This window comes from Mesoplodon bidens (assembly GCF_964165515.1).
Source record: "Mesoplodon bidens genome assembly, chromosome: X".
Taxonomy (NCBI): Eukaryota; Metazoa; Chordata; class Mammalia; order Artiodactyla; family Ziphiidae; genus Mesoplodon; species Mesoplodon bidens.
In genome coordinates, this window is record NC_138163.1 from 96,472,757 (window position 1) to 96,493,308 (window position 20,552).

Sequence of the window (20,552 nt, forward strand, 5' to 3'; positions counted from 1 at the left end):
GCCCTAGACTACAATGAATCTACCAAAGTACTTGCCTCCAAGGCCTACACAACCAGCTGAGCCACCTCTGGACTTTATCTAAATGCAAGATCCCAAAGTTCTCATATTTGTCTACAATTTCATACCTGATAATCACTCTTATTGCTTCCAGAGAGCTCCATCAATTAATCCAGATGGTATGTGCCAGCAGAAGAGCCACTGCAGTTTCTGAAATTGGGTCATTGATTCCAAATAAAATTGGCTCTCAACATTCTAGAGAGGGTCAGAGTTTGGTAAACTGGAAAGGTCCCTCAAGGAAGAGGTTGTCTAAACCTTATGCAATACCATGGCAGAGGATTGGACTAGCATACTCACGTTGGTGAGATCTTCAAAAGCTGACCTCTTTTTGAGTGGTCCCTGAGGTGAAGATGGAGATATCTTTGTTTGGTAATTCTCCTCTCTCTAAAAAAGTAAAAGAGGTAAATGCGTATATCCAATTGTGAACAGTCTTTTCAGGGACTTCAGGTCATCTTTGGGGCTCAGGGGGGGAATGGCTGAAACTCCAAGCAACTACAGACGCCTATAATAAACCCCAATAAACTACAACAAAAGGAAATTTTGGCACCCACTGCTTAGAGAGTCCCTGAAGGAGGTAATCATTGATGATAGGGACAAGGCTGGGAGGAGAAAAGATGACTGTCAGTGTAACTCTCAGAATGAGCAAACTAGCTTGGTGAAGCTAATTTTCTCTCTTACTCCTCTCATATTCATGGCTATACTAGCCAAGATTAACCATCACCACCCCCACCACCCTACAACTCCCAGTCATTCCTTTAATATGGACGTTCCCAGGTAAATTAGTTCAATTATTTAACAAAATTTAAGTGTCTCTTAAGTTAAGTAGTTGATTTAAGACATTCTCAATAAGGACAATAACACACATACCTAGATACTGATCCAGAATCAGCTCTTTATTAGCTATTGACCTCGCACAAGTCACTTAGTTTCTGAGACTCAATTGCCTCATCAGTAAAATTGGAATAATAACCTACCTCATTTGAAGATCAGATAAGAGAAAACATGTTTTTTAAAAATCTATGTAAACTGTAATGGGCAGAAATAGTATTTTAAAAGTATATAGTCCAATATGTTTTTAAACCTCATAGGGAAAATTCTGTATTTTAAGAAAGGAGTTTGGTAATTCATATTAATCCCTTTTAGTGTATACAAGAGAGAGGTGGGGGAAAGGAGGAAGGGTGAATATTTTGGATCAAAGGGAGCTTCCTTTCTAGGTAGTGTTTATCTACACATGCCTTACCCCACTCCCAAATGAGCAAGACTGTCTCTGTGGGGTTAGAGGTTAAGGTAAATCACGCTGTAGGGCTTTTCTGTTCCCTAACAGTTTTCACTTGGTGAAAGTCTCCTAAGTATCAGATTTCCTTTATGAATTGAGAACCCTGCCCTACCTATGTCAGAGAGTTGTTATAATATGAAGCAGAACATTGAGGTCAGACCATTTATTTTCCCTGTTCTCTATTTACATCATGGACAGTTAGTACATGACACAGTAAGTGATTACAAATTTAGAGAACTGGATTCATATTACAATAGAACAATCTAGCACAGTGGAGCAATCCTGAAAGAGCTGAGAAGAATTACTTCTGTTTTTTAATTGATTAAGCTAAGAAATAAGTACACTATTAGTCTCTTATCTAGTTCATGATAAATAATCCTAGTGGAAATAATTAGCAAAAAATAAATTAGTATTTTCTCTCAAATTGGCTAAGAAATTAACTGTTGGTCTGTTATCCAATTCCTACTTAATATTACTGGTAGAAATAACCAGCCCCAAATAAAATCAATGGGTGAAACTGAACTCAATAAACTTTATATTTGCAAAATGTGCCCTGAGAGAGTTGGATTTGGAAAAATAACTGCCACAAAAGAAAACTTACAGTGGCAGAACTCTAATCAGAAAATTTGATATGGACAAAAATCTGATCAATGTATCAAATCTTTCTTGCCAAATTTACATAGGAAAAACACATTTGGCCCCTCCAAGAAAATCATTTCAGTGAGACAAAAATGAAAATGATTAGAAAGTGTTTATCTGTGCTGAGAAAAAACCAATCAAGGAAAATAAATTGGCCTAATGATGTTTGCTCCAGGAAATACTCTCTTAATGACAATTCATCAGGTTAGTAAAATTCTGATTAAAATATGAATGATGAGGAACATAGAACATCGCAGGGTCGGAATGACAAACTATCCACAAGGTTAAAACAGCAGGCTGAAAATTGGCCCATTCTTCAAATGTAATAGCTGTAAGAAGCATTATAATACATTTGTTGACCTAGTCTTCATACTCTCCCCAGGATGTACCAAGCAGCCACCTGGCAAGGTGCTTCGAGCATCTCAGAGAAAGTAAGAGTATAGATGTGATCACTAATGAGAACTGAGTATTGTTTGCTTTTGAAGGTTATGGAGGACGGCCTTCATCTTAGCCATGCATTTATGGGAAAGAAGAGTTGACACTTTCTCCCTAAGTCCTAATTTGCTGATCTTCTCCAACTACAAGGTCTGCCACCCTTTCCCACTTTCTCAGATTAAACCACACATATTTCAGAAGATGTAGGGATAAGGATAGGGACTGAACCAACACAGGAAGAGCTTATTTGAAACACTGTTGGGAGGGACAGCTTGCTCTAACCTTTTCAGATGGGCCATGATCACTGGGCATAATTCTGCTGGACTGAGATTTCTTAGTCTCACATCTGGAGCGTTGCAGTGGTAGTGGCAGTGGCATTTCTTATGGATTCAGCAGCATCTATCCAAGGCAGGGCTGCAATCAGAAAAGGACTCTTTAAAACACCATTCACCAGAAATATCAGAATTCTCTGGAGATCCTTGAGAAAACCCAGTCTCTCTATAGCATCCCTAGGAGAAAACATACTTTGATTTAGGCAGATCTGGGCTCAAATCTTGGTTCTACCACACTTAATCATGGGCAAGTGACTTAAACTCCCTAGGCTTCAGTTATCTCATCTGTAAAATGGAGATAAGTATACGTACCTCTGCAGGGCACTGTTCAAATTAAATGAGATACTCTATGTAAAAAGCTCAGTACAGTGCCTTCCACCCCCTGTGGGCACTGGGACTGTGGCCTACCCCCTAGTTTAGCCTAGGAACACTGGGGACAAATTAACAGTTTTGCATACAAAATAATCAAGAACATGACAGATCATACAGTATGGAGGCTCGCTGGTAGGGTTAATGTTCTTTAAAAGGCATGGGGTCTGGGCTTCCCTGGTGGTGCAGTGGTTGAGAGTCCGCCTGCCGATGCAGGGGACACGGGTTCGTGCCCCAGTCCAGGAAGATCCCACATGCCGCGGAGCAGCTGGGCTCGTGAGCCATGGCCGCTGAGCCTGAGCGTCCAGAGCCTGTGCTCCACAACGGGAGAGGCCACAACAGTGAGAGGCCCGCATACCGCAAAAAAAAAAAAAAAAAATGGCATGGGGTCCTGGCCACAGCAATTATAATGATGCTACAGAGAAAGCAAAAGAATACACTGCACACACACACACACACACACACACGTATGCACAATAGGCCAGAGGGTATTCAAAGGCTGCATTCAATCAAGAAACTGTAATCCAGTTCCAGACACCCAGTCAGAAAAAAATAAAATAAAAAGATAACAGCAGAAGGAACTAACTTGTTGAAAATCACTTGACATAAAAATTTAACAGTCATTACAGACCTTGGGAGAGTCCTACCTTCATCCCATCTCAGTGTGGGATCCCATTCTACATTCCTTAAATTTCTTTTAGTTTGTGAGTTCCCAATAGTTATGGTATACTTATGTATCTTACAAGCAAATACATAATTAGGAGGAATCAGTTCTTGGATATCCAAGAGACCCTTCCCACTCAAATACAACTGCCCTTCCAACCCCACCCATTTTCAGTGTCCAAGTTCAACTGCATTTGACAAAGAACAGGCTTCCATAAGAGAGACCCTAAAGGCAATGCACCAGATACTTCAGGCAATGGAGATACAAACACAAATAAATCATGTATCTTACCCTAGAAGTATTCACAGGCACAGCTCTAACAGTAACATAAAAATATGACAAATGATTTAAAAACGGTAGATAAAAAGTACTTTAGAAACACAATGGAAAGTCAGTAATCTTGTGGGAGATTCCATCTGGACTTTAAATGACAAAAAGGTTCCCAAGTACACAGGGGAGCTTTCCAGGCAAAGAAAGCCTGAGCCTAGGCGGAGGGTTGAACACACAGAGCACAGCAAGTTTGGGAACATCCAGGTTGCCTGGAGTGTGGAGTATAAATAATGTGTTGGGGAGGAGTTAGAAAGAGGCTGCAAGCTAGGCTGGGGCCACGCTGGTAAGACTGCAGAGAAGACTGCAGTTTGAGGGGAAGGTTTAAGAAAGAAGAAAGGCTAACTTGGGCTTTCCTTTGGATGGAGAATATTAAATATTTTGTCGGCAAGGAAAAGTCAGTGCAAGTATGTGCCTTCACATTTACTATGTCAGTTAATCCTCCCAACAAAACTGTGGGGGTAAGCAGGGCAAGTACCATTCTTTCCATTTTATAGTCCCAGATGAGTTAAGTGACTTACTACACAGGACAAATTATTAAGCAGCATAGAACACCCAGCTCTTTCCAGGGCTCGTTCCTAAAATACCATCCAGTCTCTCTGATCGTATGCAAAAAAGATTCCAAAATAGCCTACAGTCCAAAGTGAAAGGCCATAGTGTGGTAGTATGAGGAGTAATGAGGAGTTAGAATGAACAGACTTTTTTTAAAGAAGCAATTGGGCTCCTAAATTAGACAACTTAGCATCTTAGAGCCTCAGTTTCCTCATTTGCAAAAGAGCTATACCACCTCTTACTTGCAGAGGTATTGTGTGGCTCAAATGTAAATTTGTATGTGCAAAGCTTAACCTGGTACTCAGAATAAATGGTGCGTCTTATTCTCCTTCTCCTCCTCCAAATCCAAACCTATTTTCCATCTCATCCCTCAAAACTCAGCCAAGCAGCAATAAAGCTAAATTGAGTGAACCCACCCTTAACTGCACTGTATGAAAACCACTCACTCCGCTATTATTATTCACACCTCATACAATTTTTTATAGATGACCAAAGACTCATGTTCTGAAATCTTTATCTTTCAAGCGGAAAGAAAAAATCAAACTGGAGTCAACAGGCCAGAAAACTTTCAGCTGATGACATCACAGGTTGACTAAACCTCAGAGAGAATAAGGTTTTTCAGATGATGGTCATGTATCACCTTCATTATCCTGAACAATAATCACTTGCTTTGGGGGACACAGACACTGACTTAAGTAACTAATTTCCCTGCCACTAGGTGGGGGGAGGGGATTGACATCACCAAAAACATGCTTTCATAAAAGGACACTCTGCACAACACTCTCAACTTCTACTACCTACAGAACCCTTAGCCTTACTTGGACAAAAAAATTAAAATCCTTTCTACTTTCCAGACTTTCCATCTCCCCTACATACACACTGATGAGTGCTGAAGACTCCATTGGGCATCCCAGGACTGGTGCTGAAACCCACACAGGGGCAAGTTGGCTTGTTTAGAAGCCCAATTGCTCAGAGTCCAAAACTGCAGATCAAGGCAATCTCAGGAACAGTAGCGACTTCTTTTTATATATAAAGGCAGGTTACAGACAGCAAGACACTGGGGAGAGAAAGCAGCATGGTGTCAATGAAAGCGGCACTGAGCTGGGACGGATGCCTAGGGTCTAGTTCTAAACCTGCCCTAGCTGGCTGAGTGACACTGGGCAGGTCCCTTTTCCCTCTCCAGGCCTCCTTCCCCCACCTAATAAAATGAGATAGTGGGACCAGAGTCTCCTCGACATTTAAACCATGGTCAATGGACCAGCAATATTAGCATCACCTGGGAGCTTGTTAGCAATTTAAAATCTCAGTCCCCGAGGTAGGCCTTACCAAATCAGGAAGTGCAAGTTAATAACCCCAAGTGATCTGTATGCACTTTAAAATTTAAGAAGCACTGTTCTAGGATCCCTTCAACTTCTGACATTCTAAGATTCCAAGAGGGTCCATAGCAGAGAGCAGTGGAAAGCCAGAGTTGGAGGGGTTGGAGGTGGTGATAGAAGAGAGCCAGTGGAGACAACAAGGGAGGAAGGACACATGTTTCCATCTTCCTTCATATCCTTCAACGTGTAGTTCAAAAGGCATCCCTCAAGTAGCATTCTCTAGCTTAAATACGTCCTGTGGATGAAATTGATCCAGCACAGTTTCGCCTGTGAAAAGACGTTATGTAAATGTACTCTGATTCAGGCATGTGTGCTGGTAGCCCCATTTAAAAACTGGGACCCAGTTTTGTTTTTTTGTTGTTTTTGTTTGTTTTTTTGCTTTGCCATCTCTCCCACTAATACACACTCCCTGCCCAACCTCGTACAGGGCTCTCTCCGCAGACTGCTGACTGACAGGAAAAAGCAAAGGTTTCGTGTCAGGGATCCCATGCATCCCGGCAAAGGAAGACAGTGAGTTACAAGGGACTGGAGTGAGGCTCAAGGACCCACCCGCGTGCGACACAACCGGACATTCAAGCGGGCAGTACAAGTTCAAAGGCGCCTACCTCATATCGAGATTGAGGGCAGAAGACGAAAGACCACGGACGCAGTCCTAGCCCAGGAGAGGCCCGGGAAATGACCGGAGCTCCGCGTCGCAGCAACTGGCGTCCGTCTCAACTTACCCTGTGCTCTCTCCAATCAGCCCAGTAGCGAATTTTGAAAATTACAGCCCAGGAGGCAGAGCAGTGGTGATTGGCCAGCAAGGGCAAATCAGCGTGCAGTTGAGACTTGAGCTCGCCTAGCAAGGAGGGGCGGGGCTGGGTATTTTTAAACTGAACTCCGCAGCTAATTGACTTCACAACGGGGCGTGGTTTCCTGTAACCCTGGTGGGACTGGGCTGGGCTGACAAGCGGGAGCGCTGGGTCTCTTTAAAAAGACTCGTTTTCATTTAAATAATCCTGCTGGAGGATGACGAGAGCCGCTGCATTATGTAGTGAAGTTCAGAGCAATTAAAACATTAATATTAATAAGCTTTTGGGAATTCCCTGGCGGTCCAGTGGTTAGGACTCGCCACTTTCACTTCCGTGGCCCAGGTTCAATCCCTGGTGAGGGAACTAAGACCCGCAAGCCTGCGCGTCGCGGCCAAAACGTGCCTTTGTGAGGGAAGCAGAGCAGAAATTATTGCCCTTATTTTATGGATAGCCCCCAAAGTGCAGAGAGCTAATAGTAGCTAACATTAATTGAGCAATAGCTCTGTGCTAATTGCTATAAATTTTTAAATTGTTTTCAACACTGTCCAAAAAGGTAGGTACTTTTATTATTGCCGTTTTACAGACAACAAAACTGTAGCTTGCTAACTGCCTAATGTCACAATGCTACATTGTGGCAAAGCAGGTAATACAACCGGTATGCTCATTCATTTCATTCCTACATTAATTCATTCATTCAACAAATATTTATTGAGCACCTGCTTTGTTCCAGGAGCTAAAAAATATATATATGAGTAACTGACAAAAGACTTGAAGAGTGTATAGCCCTGCCCTGTCTTCTGAGGAGGGAGAGAGAATGGAGATGCCAGGAATAAAATCTAGGAATTCCTGCATATACAACAGACACTCCACCACTAAACTGCATCTTTACACTTATTATTAGTCCATTCTCCTTTTACTATCTCATAGCTTCTACAATAAATGGAAAATAGTCACATGATCCCAGGCCCTCTTCTCTTTTTAATATCCCTAGGTTATCACATCCAGATCCATGACTTTAAGTAGCATCTAAAAGCTGGCCCTGAACTCCAGACTCATAAATCCAACTGACTACTCCACATCTCCACTTGGATGTCTAATAGACATCTCAAACTTAATGTATTCACAACCTTCACCAAACCTGATCCTTCCTCCAATGTCCCCCATTTCAGAAACTGGTACCACATCAAGCCTGTTAATCAAGCCAGAAACCTGGGTATCATCCTTGATTCAAACTCTTTTCCACCACCTTACCCTACCAAATCCAATCCTTCAGCAAGTCCTGTTGATTCTACCTCAAAAATATATTTTATATCCATCCACTTCCCTCCATCTCCACTACAACCATAGTCTCTCGATTGGACCACAGTCAAAAGCTTCCAAGCTGCTCTCCCCCTTTCCAGTCTGGGTCTTCTCTAATGCAAATACAATACAGTATGATCAGTCTTTTTTTAAAAAAATGTGTATCATGTCCCTCTCCTACTTTTGTGGTTTCCCACAGAAGTTAAAATAAAATCCAGACTCCTTACCCTGGCCTACAAGTCCCGCCTATCTCACTAACCTTGTCTCATACCACTCTCTTTCTCATTTACTCCATTGCAGCCATAATGATCTTCTTCCCAAACTTTGAACATACAGAAAATCCCTCTTCTCGGGAACTTTGCACATGATGTTCCCACTGTCAGAAACATTCTTCCCTCTCTTCTTTAAATTACTATTTTTTTCTCATGCTTTAAGTCTCACCTTAAATATCCACTCTTCAGAGAGGCCTTCCTTGACCATGTGATCTAGAGTAGGATTCTTCTCCCACTTCCTAATATTTTACCTCAGCCCCTTGCATTTCTTTTTTCTTTTAATTTTTATTGGAGTATAGTTACTTTACAATGTTGTGTTAGTTTCTTGCTGTACAGCAAAGTGAATCAGTTATATATATACATATATCCACTCTTTTTTAGATTTCCTTCCCATTTAGGTCCTTACATTTCTTTTAGAGTAATTATTGCTATTTGTAATTTTTTAACCTACCTCCTCACTCAAGAATGGAAGGTCCACAACTGCAAGGACTACTCCTATTGTGCTCTTATCTCCAGTGATTAGCATTAAGAAGAGTTCACATTTATCAATTGCTTACAATATATTTGACACTGTTCTGACACTCACAACAATACAATGAGTTGCTAATGTCCCTGTTTTTCAGAAGAGGAACTTGTAGTACAGAGAAGTTTAGTAACTTGCCCAAGATCACACAGATAGTAAGCTATTGGATTGGGGTTCAAACCCAAGCAGTCTGATTCCAGAGACCAAACATATAAGCACTACCCTATACCTGCCTCCTTGACAGATGGATGAAAAATATTAATATTTGTTAACCAAGTAAAGGAGTATCTTCCTTTAAGGGTCATCACTGTGGACAAGGGTCCCACTGGGATGCACTATAAAGGAAATATAGTATTAACACAAGTCACAACAAGTCTTCTTTAGTCAAAAGAGGAAAAGGTCCATCCACCAAAACAACAGCAACACAAAAATCACAAAACAAGCAATTTTATTTTTCCTGTTTCTTTCCACTTCTTCACAAAAACAAAAAAGTTAATGAGTAAAAATTATAATTTTCCAAAAATCAAAAAAAAAATTTTCTCACAACCTTCAAACCTCCAGTGGACTTAACCTTTCCTTTGGGTAGCAGTCAGAGGGAACACTAAGAAAAGAGGAGACAGCCCTTTGACTCTACCATTTTCCAGTATTTCCCTCCACCCAGGCATACAACCATTTCATGAACTCTCCTTTCCCCTCCCCACTACATCCCTGTATTAAAACCTGATAGGAAAGATCTGCTATTACCTACCTCACTGTTACATGAAAATATATTTCTCATGGATCCAAGATTTAATTGTGAAAATGAAACCATGGAAATACTAGACAAGATATTTTAAAAATTTTTATAACCTTGCAGAAAGAAAAACCTTTCTAAACAGGACAAAAATCTAGAGATAGCAACAGGCTCAATAAATTTTAGTAGCTAAAATTTTTTAATTTTTTGTTTGGCAAAACAAGTAAACAAAAACAAAAACAAGGTTAAAAAACTTAACAACAAACTGACCAAAAACATTGTCAACACGGATGACAAAGGAATAATTTCCAAAATGTACAAAGAGAATTGCATGATCAGCAAGAAAAAGAAGAACCACCCACCAAAAAATTTGACAAGAAAATGAACAATTAGAGAAGAAATACAAATGGTCAATAAACATAAAAATATGCTCAATTTCACTAAAAATAAATGTAGATTAAAACAACAATGCATTGTTTTATTTAGGACATTGGCAAAGGTTTAATAGATTAATAATAATTTCTGTTGGTAAAGGGGTGCGTAAACAGGCATTTTTATTCATTGCCAGCAGAAATAAAAACTTCCACTAACTTTGGGAGGGTTATTTGAAAATATCTAGTGATCTTTTTTTTCTATTTTTGGCTGCATTGGGTCTTCATTGCTGCATGCAAGCTTTCTCTAGTTGCAGTGAGCAGGGACTACTCTTCATTCCAGTGAGCAGGCTTCTCATTGCAGTGGCTTCTCTTGTTGTGGAGCACGGGCTCTAGGCACGCAGGATCTGGAGTGCAGGCTCAGTAGTTGTGGCACACGGGCTTAGTTGCTCCACGGCATACGGGATCTTCCCGGACCAGGGCTCGAACCCGTGTCCCCTGCATTGGCAGGCAGATTCTTAACCACTGCGCCACCAGGGAAGCCCTCTAGTGAATTTTTAAAGTTTGAACCCCTTTACCCAGAGATTCTACTTCTGGTAATCTTTCCTACATAAATACTTAGGCAAGTTTTCCAAATTTGAGAGAGACATAAACCTACAGATTCAAGAAGCTAAGCGAACCCCAAACAGGGTAAACCCAAAGAAATTCAAACAAAGACACATCATAATCAAACTTCTGAAAACTAAAGAAAAAACAAAACAAAAACCTTGAAAGCAGCAAGAGAGAAATGACACCTTTCTAAAAGAGCAAAATTTTGTTGAAGACAATAGATTTCTTATCAGAAACCATGCAGGCCAGAAGAAGGTGACAATATTTTCCCAGTACTAAAAAAAAAAAAAAAAGAGCTGTCAGCTCAGAATTCTATATCCAAGTAAAATATCCTTCAGGAGTGAAGGGGAAATCAAGCCATTCTTGGGTGCCCCCCTTAAAAGAATAGAAAGTTTACAAAGTAGGAAAAATAGTAATAGAAGGAATCTTGTAACATCAGGGAGAAAGAACAGTGGAAAGAGTAAAAATACAGGTAGATACAATAGACTCCTTCTGATGCTGCTTTCTCAATTATGTCTGACAGTTATAGCAAAATGTATAACTGTCTGATATGGTTCTCAATGTATGTAGAGGAAATGTTTAAAATAATAATATAGATGTAGGAGAGTAAAGGGAGGAAAAGTTTCTAGACTTTCTCAAACTGATAAAATGTCAACTCCAGTAGATTGTGATATGTTGTGTATATATAATGTAATACCTAGAACATGCACTAAAAAAGCTATATACAACTCAACATCAAAAACACAAACACTCTGATTAAAAAATGGACAGAAGACCTGAATGGACATTTTTCCAAAGGGGAAATGCAGATGGCCAAGAGATATATGAAAAGATGCTCAACATTGCTAATCATCAGGGAAATGCATAATAAATCAAAACTACAATAAGATACCACCTCACACCTGTCAGAATGGCTATCATCAAAAAAGACAACACATACGAGTGTTTGTGAGGATGTTGAGAAAAGGGAAGCCTAGTACACTGTTGGTGGGAATGTAAATTGGTGCAGCCACTGTGGAAAACAATATAAAGGTTTCTCGAAAAACTAAAAATAGAACTAACATATGACCCAGCAATTCCACTCCTGGGTATATATCTATTTTAAAAAAACATTAACTGAAAAAGATACATGCAAATCTAAATTGGAAAAGAAGAAGTACAGCTGTCACTGTTTGCAGATGACATGATACTATACAGAGAGAATCCTAAAGATGCCACCAGACAACTACTAGAGCTAATCAATGAATTTGGTAAAGTTGCAGGATACAAAATTAATGCACAGAAATCTCTTGTATTCCTATACACTAATGATGAAAAATCTGAAAGAGAAATTAAGGAAACACTCCCATTTACCACTGCAGCAAAAAGAATAAAATACCTAGGAAAAAGCCTACCTAAGGAGACAAAGACCCGTATGCAGAAAACTATAAGACACTGATGAAAGAAATCAAAGATGATACAAACAGATGGAGACATATACCATGTTCTTGGATTGGAAGTATCAACCTTGTGAAAATGACTATACTCCCCAAAACAATCTACAGATTCAATGCAAACCCTATCAAACTACCAATGGCATTTTTCACAGAACAGGAACAGAAAGTTACACAATTTGTATGGAAACACAAAAGACCATGAATAGCCAAAGCAATCTTGAGAAAGAAAAACAGAGCTGGAGGAATCAGGCTCCCTGACTTCAGACTATACTAGAAAGCTACAGTAATCAAGACAGTATGATACTGGCACAGAAACAGAAATATAGATCAATGGAACAGGATAGAAATCCCAGAGAGAAGCCCACACACATATGGTCACCTTACTTTTGATAAAGGAGGCAAGAATATACAATGGAGAAAAGACAGCCTCTTCATAAGTGGGGCTGGGAAAACTGGACAGCTACATGGAAAACAATGAAATTAGAACACTCCCTACCACCATACACAAACATAAACTCAAAATGGATTAAAGACCTAAGTGTAAGGCCAGACACTATAAAACTCTTAGAGGAAAACATAGGCAGAACACTCTATGACATAAATCACAGCAAGATCCTTTTTGACCCACCTCCTAGAGAAATGGAAATAAAAACAAAAATCAGGGCATCACTGGTGGCGCAGTGGTTGAGAATCTGCCTGATAATGCAAGGGACACAGGTTCAAGCCCTGGTCTGGGAGGATCCCACATGTCGTGGAGCAACTAGGCCCGTGAGCAACAACTACTGAGCCTGCGCGTCTGGAGCCTGTGCTCTGCAACAGGAGAGGCCACAATAGTGAGAGGCCCATGCACCGCGATGAAGAGTGGCCCCCGCTTGCCACAACTAGAGAAAGCCCTGGCTCAGAAACGAAGACCCAACACAGCCATAAATAAATAAATAAATAAATAAATAAAAAGCCAAGCATTTGAAGCCCTTTAAAAAAAAATTTTTAATGGGACCTAATGAAACTTAAAAGCTTTTGCACTGCAAAGGAAACCATAAACAAGATGAAGAGACAACCCTCAGAATGGGAGAAAATATTTGCAAATGAAGCAACTGACAAAGGATTAATCTCCAAAATTTACAAGCAGCTCATGCAGCTCAATATCAAAAAAACAAACAAGCCAATCCAAAAATGGGCGGAAAACCTAAATAGACATTTCTCCAAAGAAGATATACAGATTGCCAACAAGCACATGAAATGATGCTCAACAGCACTAATCATTAGAGAAATGCAAATCAAAACTACAATGAGGTATCACCTCACACCAGTCAGAATGGCCATCGTCAAAAAATCTACAAACAATAAATGCTGGAGAAGGTGTGGAGAAAAGGGAACCCTCTTGCACTGTCGCTGGGAATGTAAATTGATACAGCCACCACGGAGAACAGTATGGAGGTTCCTTAAAAAACTAAAAAGAGAACTACCATATGACCCAGCAATCCCACTATTGGACATATACCCTGAGAAAACCATAATTCAAAAAGAGTCATGTACCAAAATATTCATTGCAGCTCTATTTACAATAGCCAGGACATGGAAGCAACCTAAGTGCCCATCGACAGATGAATTGATTAAGAAGATGTGGCACATATATACAATGGAATATTACTCAGCCATAAAAAGAAATGAAATTGAGATATTTGTAGTGAGGTGGATGGACCTAGAGCCTGTCATACAGAGTGAAGTAAGTCAGAAAGAGAAAAACAAATACCGTATGCTAACACATATATGGAATCTAAGGGGAAAAAAAGGTCATGAAGAACCTAGGGGTTAGATGGGAATAATGACACAGACCTACTAGAGAATGGACTTGAAGATATGGGGAGGGGGAAGGGTAAGCTGGGACAAAGTGAGAGAGTGGCATGGACGTATACACACTACCAAACGTAAAATAGATAGCTAGTGGGAAGCAGCCGCATAGCACAGGGAGACCAGCTCGGTGGTTTGTGACCACCTATAGGGGTGGGATAGGGAGGGTGGGAAGGAGGGAGACGCAAGAGGGAAGAGATATGGGGATATATGTATATGTATAACTGATTTACTTTGTTATAAAGCAGAAACTAACACACCACTGTAAAGCAATTATACTCCAATAAAGATGTTAAAAAAAAAGATGTGGCACATATATACAATGGAATATTCCTCAGCCATAAAAAGAAACGAAATTGAGTTATTTGTAGTGAGGTGGATGGACCTAGAGTCTGTCACACAGTGTGAAGTAAGTCAGAAAGAGAAAAACAAATACCGTATGCTAACACATATATATATGGAATCTAAAAAAAATAATGGTTATAAAGTACATAGCAGCAGGAGGGGCATAAAGACGCAGACCTACTAGAAAATGGACTTGAGGACAAGGGAAGGGGAAGGGTAAGCTGGGACGAAGTGAGAGAGTGGCACGGACATATATACACTACCAAATATAAAATCACTAGCTAGTGGGAAGCAGTCACATAGCACAGGGAGATCAGCTCGGTGCTTTGTGACCACCTAGAGGGGTGGGATAGGGAGGGTGGGAAGGAGGGAGACACAAGAGGGAAGAGATATGGGAACATATGTATATGTATAACTGATTCACTTTGTTATCAAGCAGAAACTAACACACCATTGTAAAGCAATTATACTCCAATAAAGATGTTAAAAAAAAAGACTTGCGTACTGAAAACCACAAAACATCACTGAGAGATATTAAAGACCTAAATAAATGTAAAGGCATCCCATGTTCGTTGGTTGAAATATTTAATATTGTTAAGATGGCAATTCTCCTCAAATTGATCTACAGAATCAGTGCAATCCCTATCAAAATCTGTATAGCAAAGAGTTAACATAGCAGGCCTGAGAATGCTATCAATTGAAAATCCTGCTGGCAAGTTTGGCCCTTGGCTAGGATCTGGGAACTTGAGTTTGGGGAGGGTTCCCACCACCCTAACTGATAAGAATAGCTCACTGTGCTTTAACTGTTTGTCCAAACAACATGGTTTCTGATGAACACCAGTTTTCCTCCTGGGACTCTGGACTTTTGGTATGTGCTATAGGCAGAGGGTGCCTGCATGACTGAGTCTCTAATGAGCTTCCTTCACAAAACAACATTTCACACATGTTGTCACAACCCTTTACTGGGAAAAGTTATGCTAAGTGAAGGAAATCAGTTACAAAAGACCACATATCGTATGATTCCACATATTAAATGTTCAAAATAGGCAAATCTATAGAGACAGAAAGTAGAATAGTGGCTGCCTAAGGCTGACGAGGTATAGGGTTGGGGGAGCTGAGGTGTGATAGGTAAAGGGTATGAGGTTCCATTTTTTTTGGCGATGAAAATGTTCTAAAATTTATTATGACGATGTTTGCACAACTCTGTGAGTACACTAAAAATCATTGAATTGTACACGTTAGGTGAATTACATGGTATTTGAATTACATTTCAATAAAGCTGTTATAAAAAATAACAGTAGCTAATACAATATATTGTTCTTCTAAAAATATTCTGTTGAAGAGTGGCAAGGGAAAAACTCAGTGGAACCAGTTAGGAAGGTATTGAAATAAGCCAGGCAGTTTGGACCAACATGATCCAGTATTCTTGGCCGTGGCCAGGCACTTCTGTATGGTTCCGGGCATAGCAATTCTTGAACAACCATTACCAATGATTGTCTTTCTTTTCTTACTGAGATAGGATTGACATAGAACATTATATTGGTTTCAGGTGTACACACTAATTTTCAGTTATGTAAGCATCCTTAAGCACTTACTAATACAGACCAACCTAGTACTATTTCTTGCAGGGTAAATGAAAATGAGTAAAACAGTCATTCTCCTCAAGCATTTCTGTATTTGGAAAGATAAAGCTCCTAATGAATTAACTATAACACAAGGCAGAGTGTGATAAGCCCCAAAGCAAGGTGAATGTAAAACTGAGAAGGACTTCAGAGGACACTTGCTGAGTGATTATTTTAACACCATCACTATTGTCGTAATCACTCTGACATCACCAAAAGTGATTACTGATTACTGAGTGGCTAAGTACACGAGGTCCTGTTAGGTGCTCTATAGAGTTGGACAGTCACTGCTTTCCTTGAACCTATACACATCTTTATGATAGGGCCATTAAGGAAATATATCAATAAATATAATATACACAAACATGCAGTTTTTAGGATGGGGAGTGATTCTGGCAGGAAGCACTCACCAATTTCCCTTTACATTTGAGGAACGCCTTGGCAAAGTGGGCTTGTGTACGGGGGTGATATTTGTACTGTGTGCAAACACGTTTTCCAAGCAGCTGCGACCTCCTAGTGGCCACAGGAACTCATTACCCCCATTGCCATCTTGATTAAAAAGATAGCCCCACGGGGCCACACTACACCGCAAAGCTGAAGACTAGGGTAGTCTTCATCCTATTTTAATGATCCTTAAGTGTGCTTGTTGGGGCAGGTGGGGACCCGCTACAAGGGCTGTGAGGGAACCTGAGAGGCATCGTGCTCCCAGATCCCCTTCCTCTCCTCCACGGTGGTCTTCGTTTAAAACATTCACTCGCTGATAATGATACAAGCTGGAGGGAAGGGTAAAAACTCTGTCATCAGTTAATAATTTAAGTATTTAAGTATTTAAATATTTAAGTATTTAAATATTTTTTTGTCAGATGTTCGAGACAAGTTTGTGGGTTTGACAGGAAAAAAAGAATCCGATTAACAGCCAAGTTGCCTCACCAACATCTCCAGCTCTGACACGGGATATAATTATATATTTATATGTTTATATATATAAGGCAAAAGGCTCTTTTAATACCTAGAAAAATATGTTGTACCTTTAACAAGCCACAGAGGGATTCGAATAATGCTATACATTGGATAGGAGCTCCTAACCAACCAGAAACGGAAAAAATACAAAACAAAGAAAACAAATACACACGGAAGAGGGGCTGGGGGTTGGGGTCGGGGGTACTAACCGTCTCAGAATAATCTCCTCAGTATAACCGCCTTCAGAAAAAACCGCCTCAGGAAAGGCTGCCTCAGGAAAAGCTGCCTCAGGAAAAGCGATCTCTCAGGCTCGCGGTTGGACCACACCATTCTCACCAGCAGGGGGAGATAACGTAGCAGCACTTGGTTCAGTCAGACCTGAAGCCACCAGATGGGGCCAAAAGATCAGAGTAGATACCTCGATACTTTTCTTCTCAAGGAATTTCTCTTCTGCGTCTTCGGACCCGAGAAGAAAGAAAAGGCCTACTAATCTCTGCTCACACACACAGACACCCACCTCCAAGGTGATGGTAGTGGCCAGTGCCAGACCACCAACCAAATGGCCTCTCTGCTCCAGCTACCCCTTCATAAAATCAGAATCGAGGGCTTCACTGGTGGCGCGGTGGTTGAGCGTCCGCCGCCGATGCAGACGACGGGGGTTCGTGCCCCGGTTCGGGAGGATCCCATATGCCGCGGAGCGGCTGGTCCCGTGAGCTATGGCTGTTGGGCCTGTGTGTCCGGAGCTTGTGCTCTGCATAGGGAGGGGCCACGGCAGTGAGAGGCCCACGTACTGCCAAAAAAAAAAAAATCGGAATCGAAAATAGTACCCATTTCAGAAGATTGTGTGAGAATTTAATGAGATAATGCATACAAAACACAGTACCAAACAAATTTTCAGGCCCCATTCCAGACCTGCAGAATTAGAAACTCTGGGTTGGGGACCAACTATCTGTTTTTAGTTTTGGTTTTTTTTTTTTTAACACTTTACTTACATTTACTGGTTTATAACTCTGGAACAGCCAAAAAGAAGGGATGTACAGGGCAAAGTATGGGGTGGGGATAAGTGTACGCAGAACTTTCATGCCCCTTTCAGGTACATTACCCTCTTGATCCTGGGAGCTCCCCAACTGTTTTAACAAGCCCTTCAGGTGATTCTGATGCACACTGAAGTATAAGAATTATTGCTCGAAGAAGAAGGCTGCCCCCTCAAATAGCTAACCAAGGTTTTTGTCATTATTATAGATTCCATGTTTATGTGGTTTCTGACTTGTTTCCTGCCTGAAATTTCAAAGCCATCATTTGTTTCTTGAGCCCAGCTGTGTGCCCAGTAGTGTGACAGATACAACGAAAGAGACAGAAAACCTGCCTCCCAGGCTTTCAATGTAGGTTATCCAGGAATAGGGAAAGTTAATTAACTCTAGGAGGTCAGACCTAGTCAATGTTAGATGAATTATACAGATGATAAACAAATGTTCTAGGAAATCACAGGAGGGAAATTTCACAATTATAAGAGGGAGGGGCCTGACTAGAAATGGCCACTGCCAAGCCAAGCCCACCCCTCAAAAATAGCTGTAAGTCATTCTCTACAAGGCAATAGAACAGACCTTAGCTGCCTAATTTAGTCACTACCTGAAAGGAAATCCCAACATATCTGAGTCTGCTTTCCTTTAACAGCTGCCCTCTGAAATTTAAAAAATGAGAATGTTTATAGCTTTTAAAGAGTCTTTTATTTTCTCCCTCCACTGCTTCAATCACTCATAGGAAAGGACAGACTGATATGCACAGTACAGACATAACATAAATACTTGACAGAAGTAATTATGCAGCACCATTGCTGAGATGTTCAGAATAGCTATCTAATTTTTCACTTTAGTGTGGTTGCATGAAGCTACTCTAAATGACATTGTGTATTCTCATGTCTGGAAAACAGTTCAGGAGAAAAAGAAGTGGAGTTCCCATTTGTATTGGTCCACAATAAATAATGTCTGATAATCATTAGCATCACGGCCCATTTTCCAAATGGTCACTGTGTCATCACATAAACTAAATTAGGTAGGCTAAATTTGAGTCTGGAAGATCCTTAGTGGGACTAACAGGCAGAAAGTGATTTCATGTAGGCTGATCATTCAACTCATTTAAATTTCACTTTGCCATTATTCATAATAATTACATTACAGACACAGGTCCCATTTTTATTATCTTAATAGCTCTTTCAAACCAAATGCAAACTGAAAGCATATTTAAAGTGTTGACTTGTATAATTATTCACAAGTTTGTGTGGAAGAGATGTTCGGGTAGAATAAACAAGGTTAGAAAACAGATGATGATTAGGGGAAAAAATGATAACCAAAGCTTCTGTGTTTAACATCTCTGTGTTTGGCTCTTAAAGGTTAACCTAAGTGCATACTACTTCACACATACTCGTACACTTACATAGCATATTCCTTCTTTTTGTTTATTTATTTACCTGTTTGTTTGTTTTTGGCTGCATTGGGTCTTCGTTGCAGCACACGGGCTTTCTCTGGTTGCAGCAAGCAGGGGCTACTCTTCATTGTGGTGCACGGACTTCTCATTAGGGTGACTTCTCTTGTTGCGGAGCACGGGCTCCAGGCGCGCGGGCTTCAGTAGTCGTGGCATGTGGGCTCAGTAGTTGTGGCTCACAGGCTCTAGAGCGCAGGCTCAGTAGTTGTGGCGCACGGGCTTAGTTGTTCCGTGGCATGTAGGATCTTCCCAGACCAGGGCTCAAACCCATGTCCCCTGCTTTGGCAGGTGGATTTTTGACCACTGTGCCACCAGGGAAGCCCCCATATTCCTTCTTTTAACTCTTTGGATATCCCTTCTCCCCCATCTATCCCCATCTCTAGTCAGTACAGACCAGTCTGAGAGCTTCAGCAGGAGAAAAAGAGGCAGTGGATACACTGTAACCTATGACTAAACCTCCTTACATTTCATTATTGGTTCCCCATCCAATTCAAATGCTGCTCTTGTTTGCTCCTGGTTAGCCTCCAAGATGACAGGATTGGGGTGCCAAGGGACAGGCCTCTAATCATCCATAATAGTTCTCTCTTTGTCATTTAGGGGATATGGTAAGACATTTTCCAGGCCAGGATCACAGTTGTTCCCTTCTGGGCTGGGAGACAGAAGTTTTTGGTTTTTTGGTGGTTACTGTCTATTTGTTTTTATCTTAGGGGTATACATTCTTGTGATTGAAGAATAAATAAACATTTTCTTACTTTGCTTCTTATTCCACAGACATGAGCCAGACACAGGAGTTCCAACTTTTTCTTTAATCATTAAAAGCTCCCCTTGACAAATGGGTGGTATAGGAAAAGCAGGTCCTATATTATGTATTCTAACTCATCACCATTGACAAAGCCTCCCTCCTGACCCAAACTTATTTTTAAATAAAAATTGTATATATTTAAGGTGTACAACATGATGATTTGATATAGTCAGGCTCCTCTGAGCTGCCTTCTCAACTAGGCCTCAACCTTGGCCTTATAAGAACTACAACTTTCAGCACAATTCCATCCACTCCCTACATTAAGAGACTTGAACAAACACCAGCATAGCTTCTGTCACCTCAAGCCCATGTCTCTAGGATGATGACCCCAGACTCTTTAAAATGCCTGCCTGAGAAAGTTCAAAAGTGCCAAAAGAATTTACTGTTTATTCCAGCCAAAACCTTACTATAGCCCCCTGACCTCCCTTTT

General features: G+C 40.7%; 1 protein-coding gene across 3 annotated transcripts in view; it reads right to left on the reverse strand.

The window, feature by feature from the left end:
- Nucleotides 1-6,750, reverse strand: part of CCNB3 (cyclin B3) — a 67,730-nt gene extending 60,980 nt beyond the window's left edge. For 2 of the 3 annotated variants that reach the window (XM_081223222.1, XM_081223220.1), the window contains exons 1-3: nt 6,633-6,750; nt 2,690-2,821; nt 355-441 (exon numbers count right to left, since the gene is read on the reverse strand). In XM_081223222.1, coding sequence (XP_081079348.1) covers nt 355-441; nt 2,690-2,785 — 183 coding nt within the window. In that variant the 5' untranslated portion in view covers nt 2,786-2,821; nt 6,633-6,750. Of the gene's footprint in view, nt 1-354; nt 442-2,689; nt 2,822-5,527; nt 5,617-6,632 lie in introns of those variants that run through there. The other variant, XM_081223221.1, reaches the window with a different exon arrangement.
- Nucleotides 6,751-20,552: the final 13,802 nt, after the last annotated feature.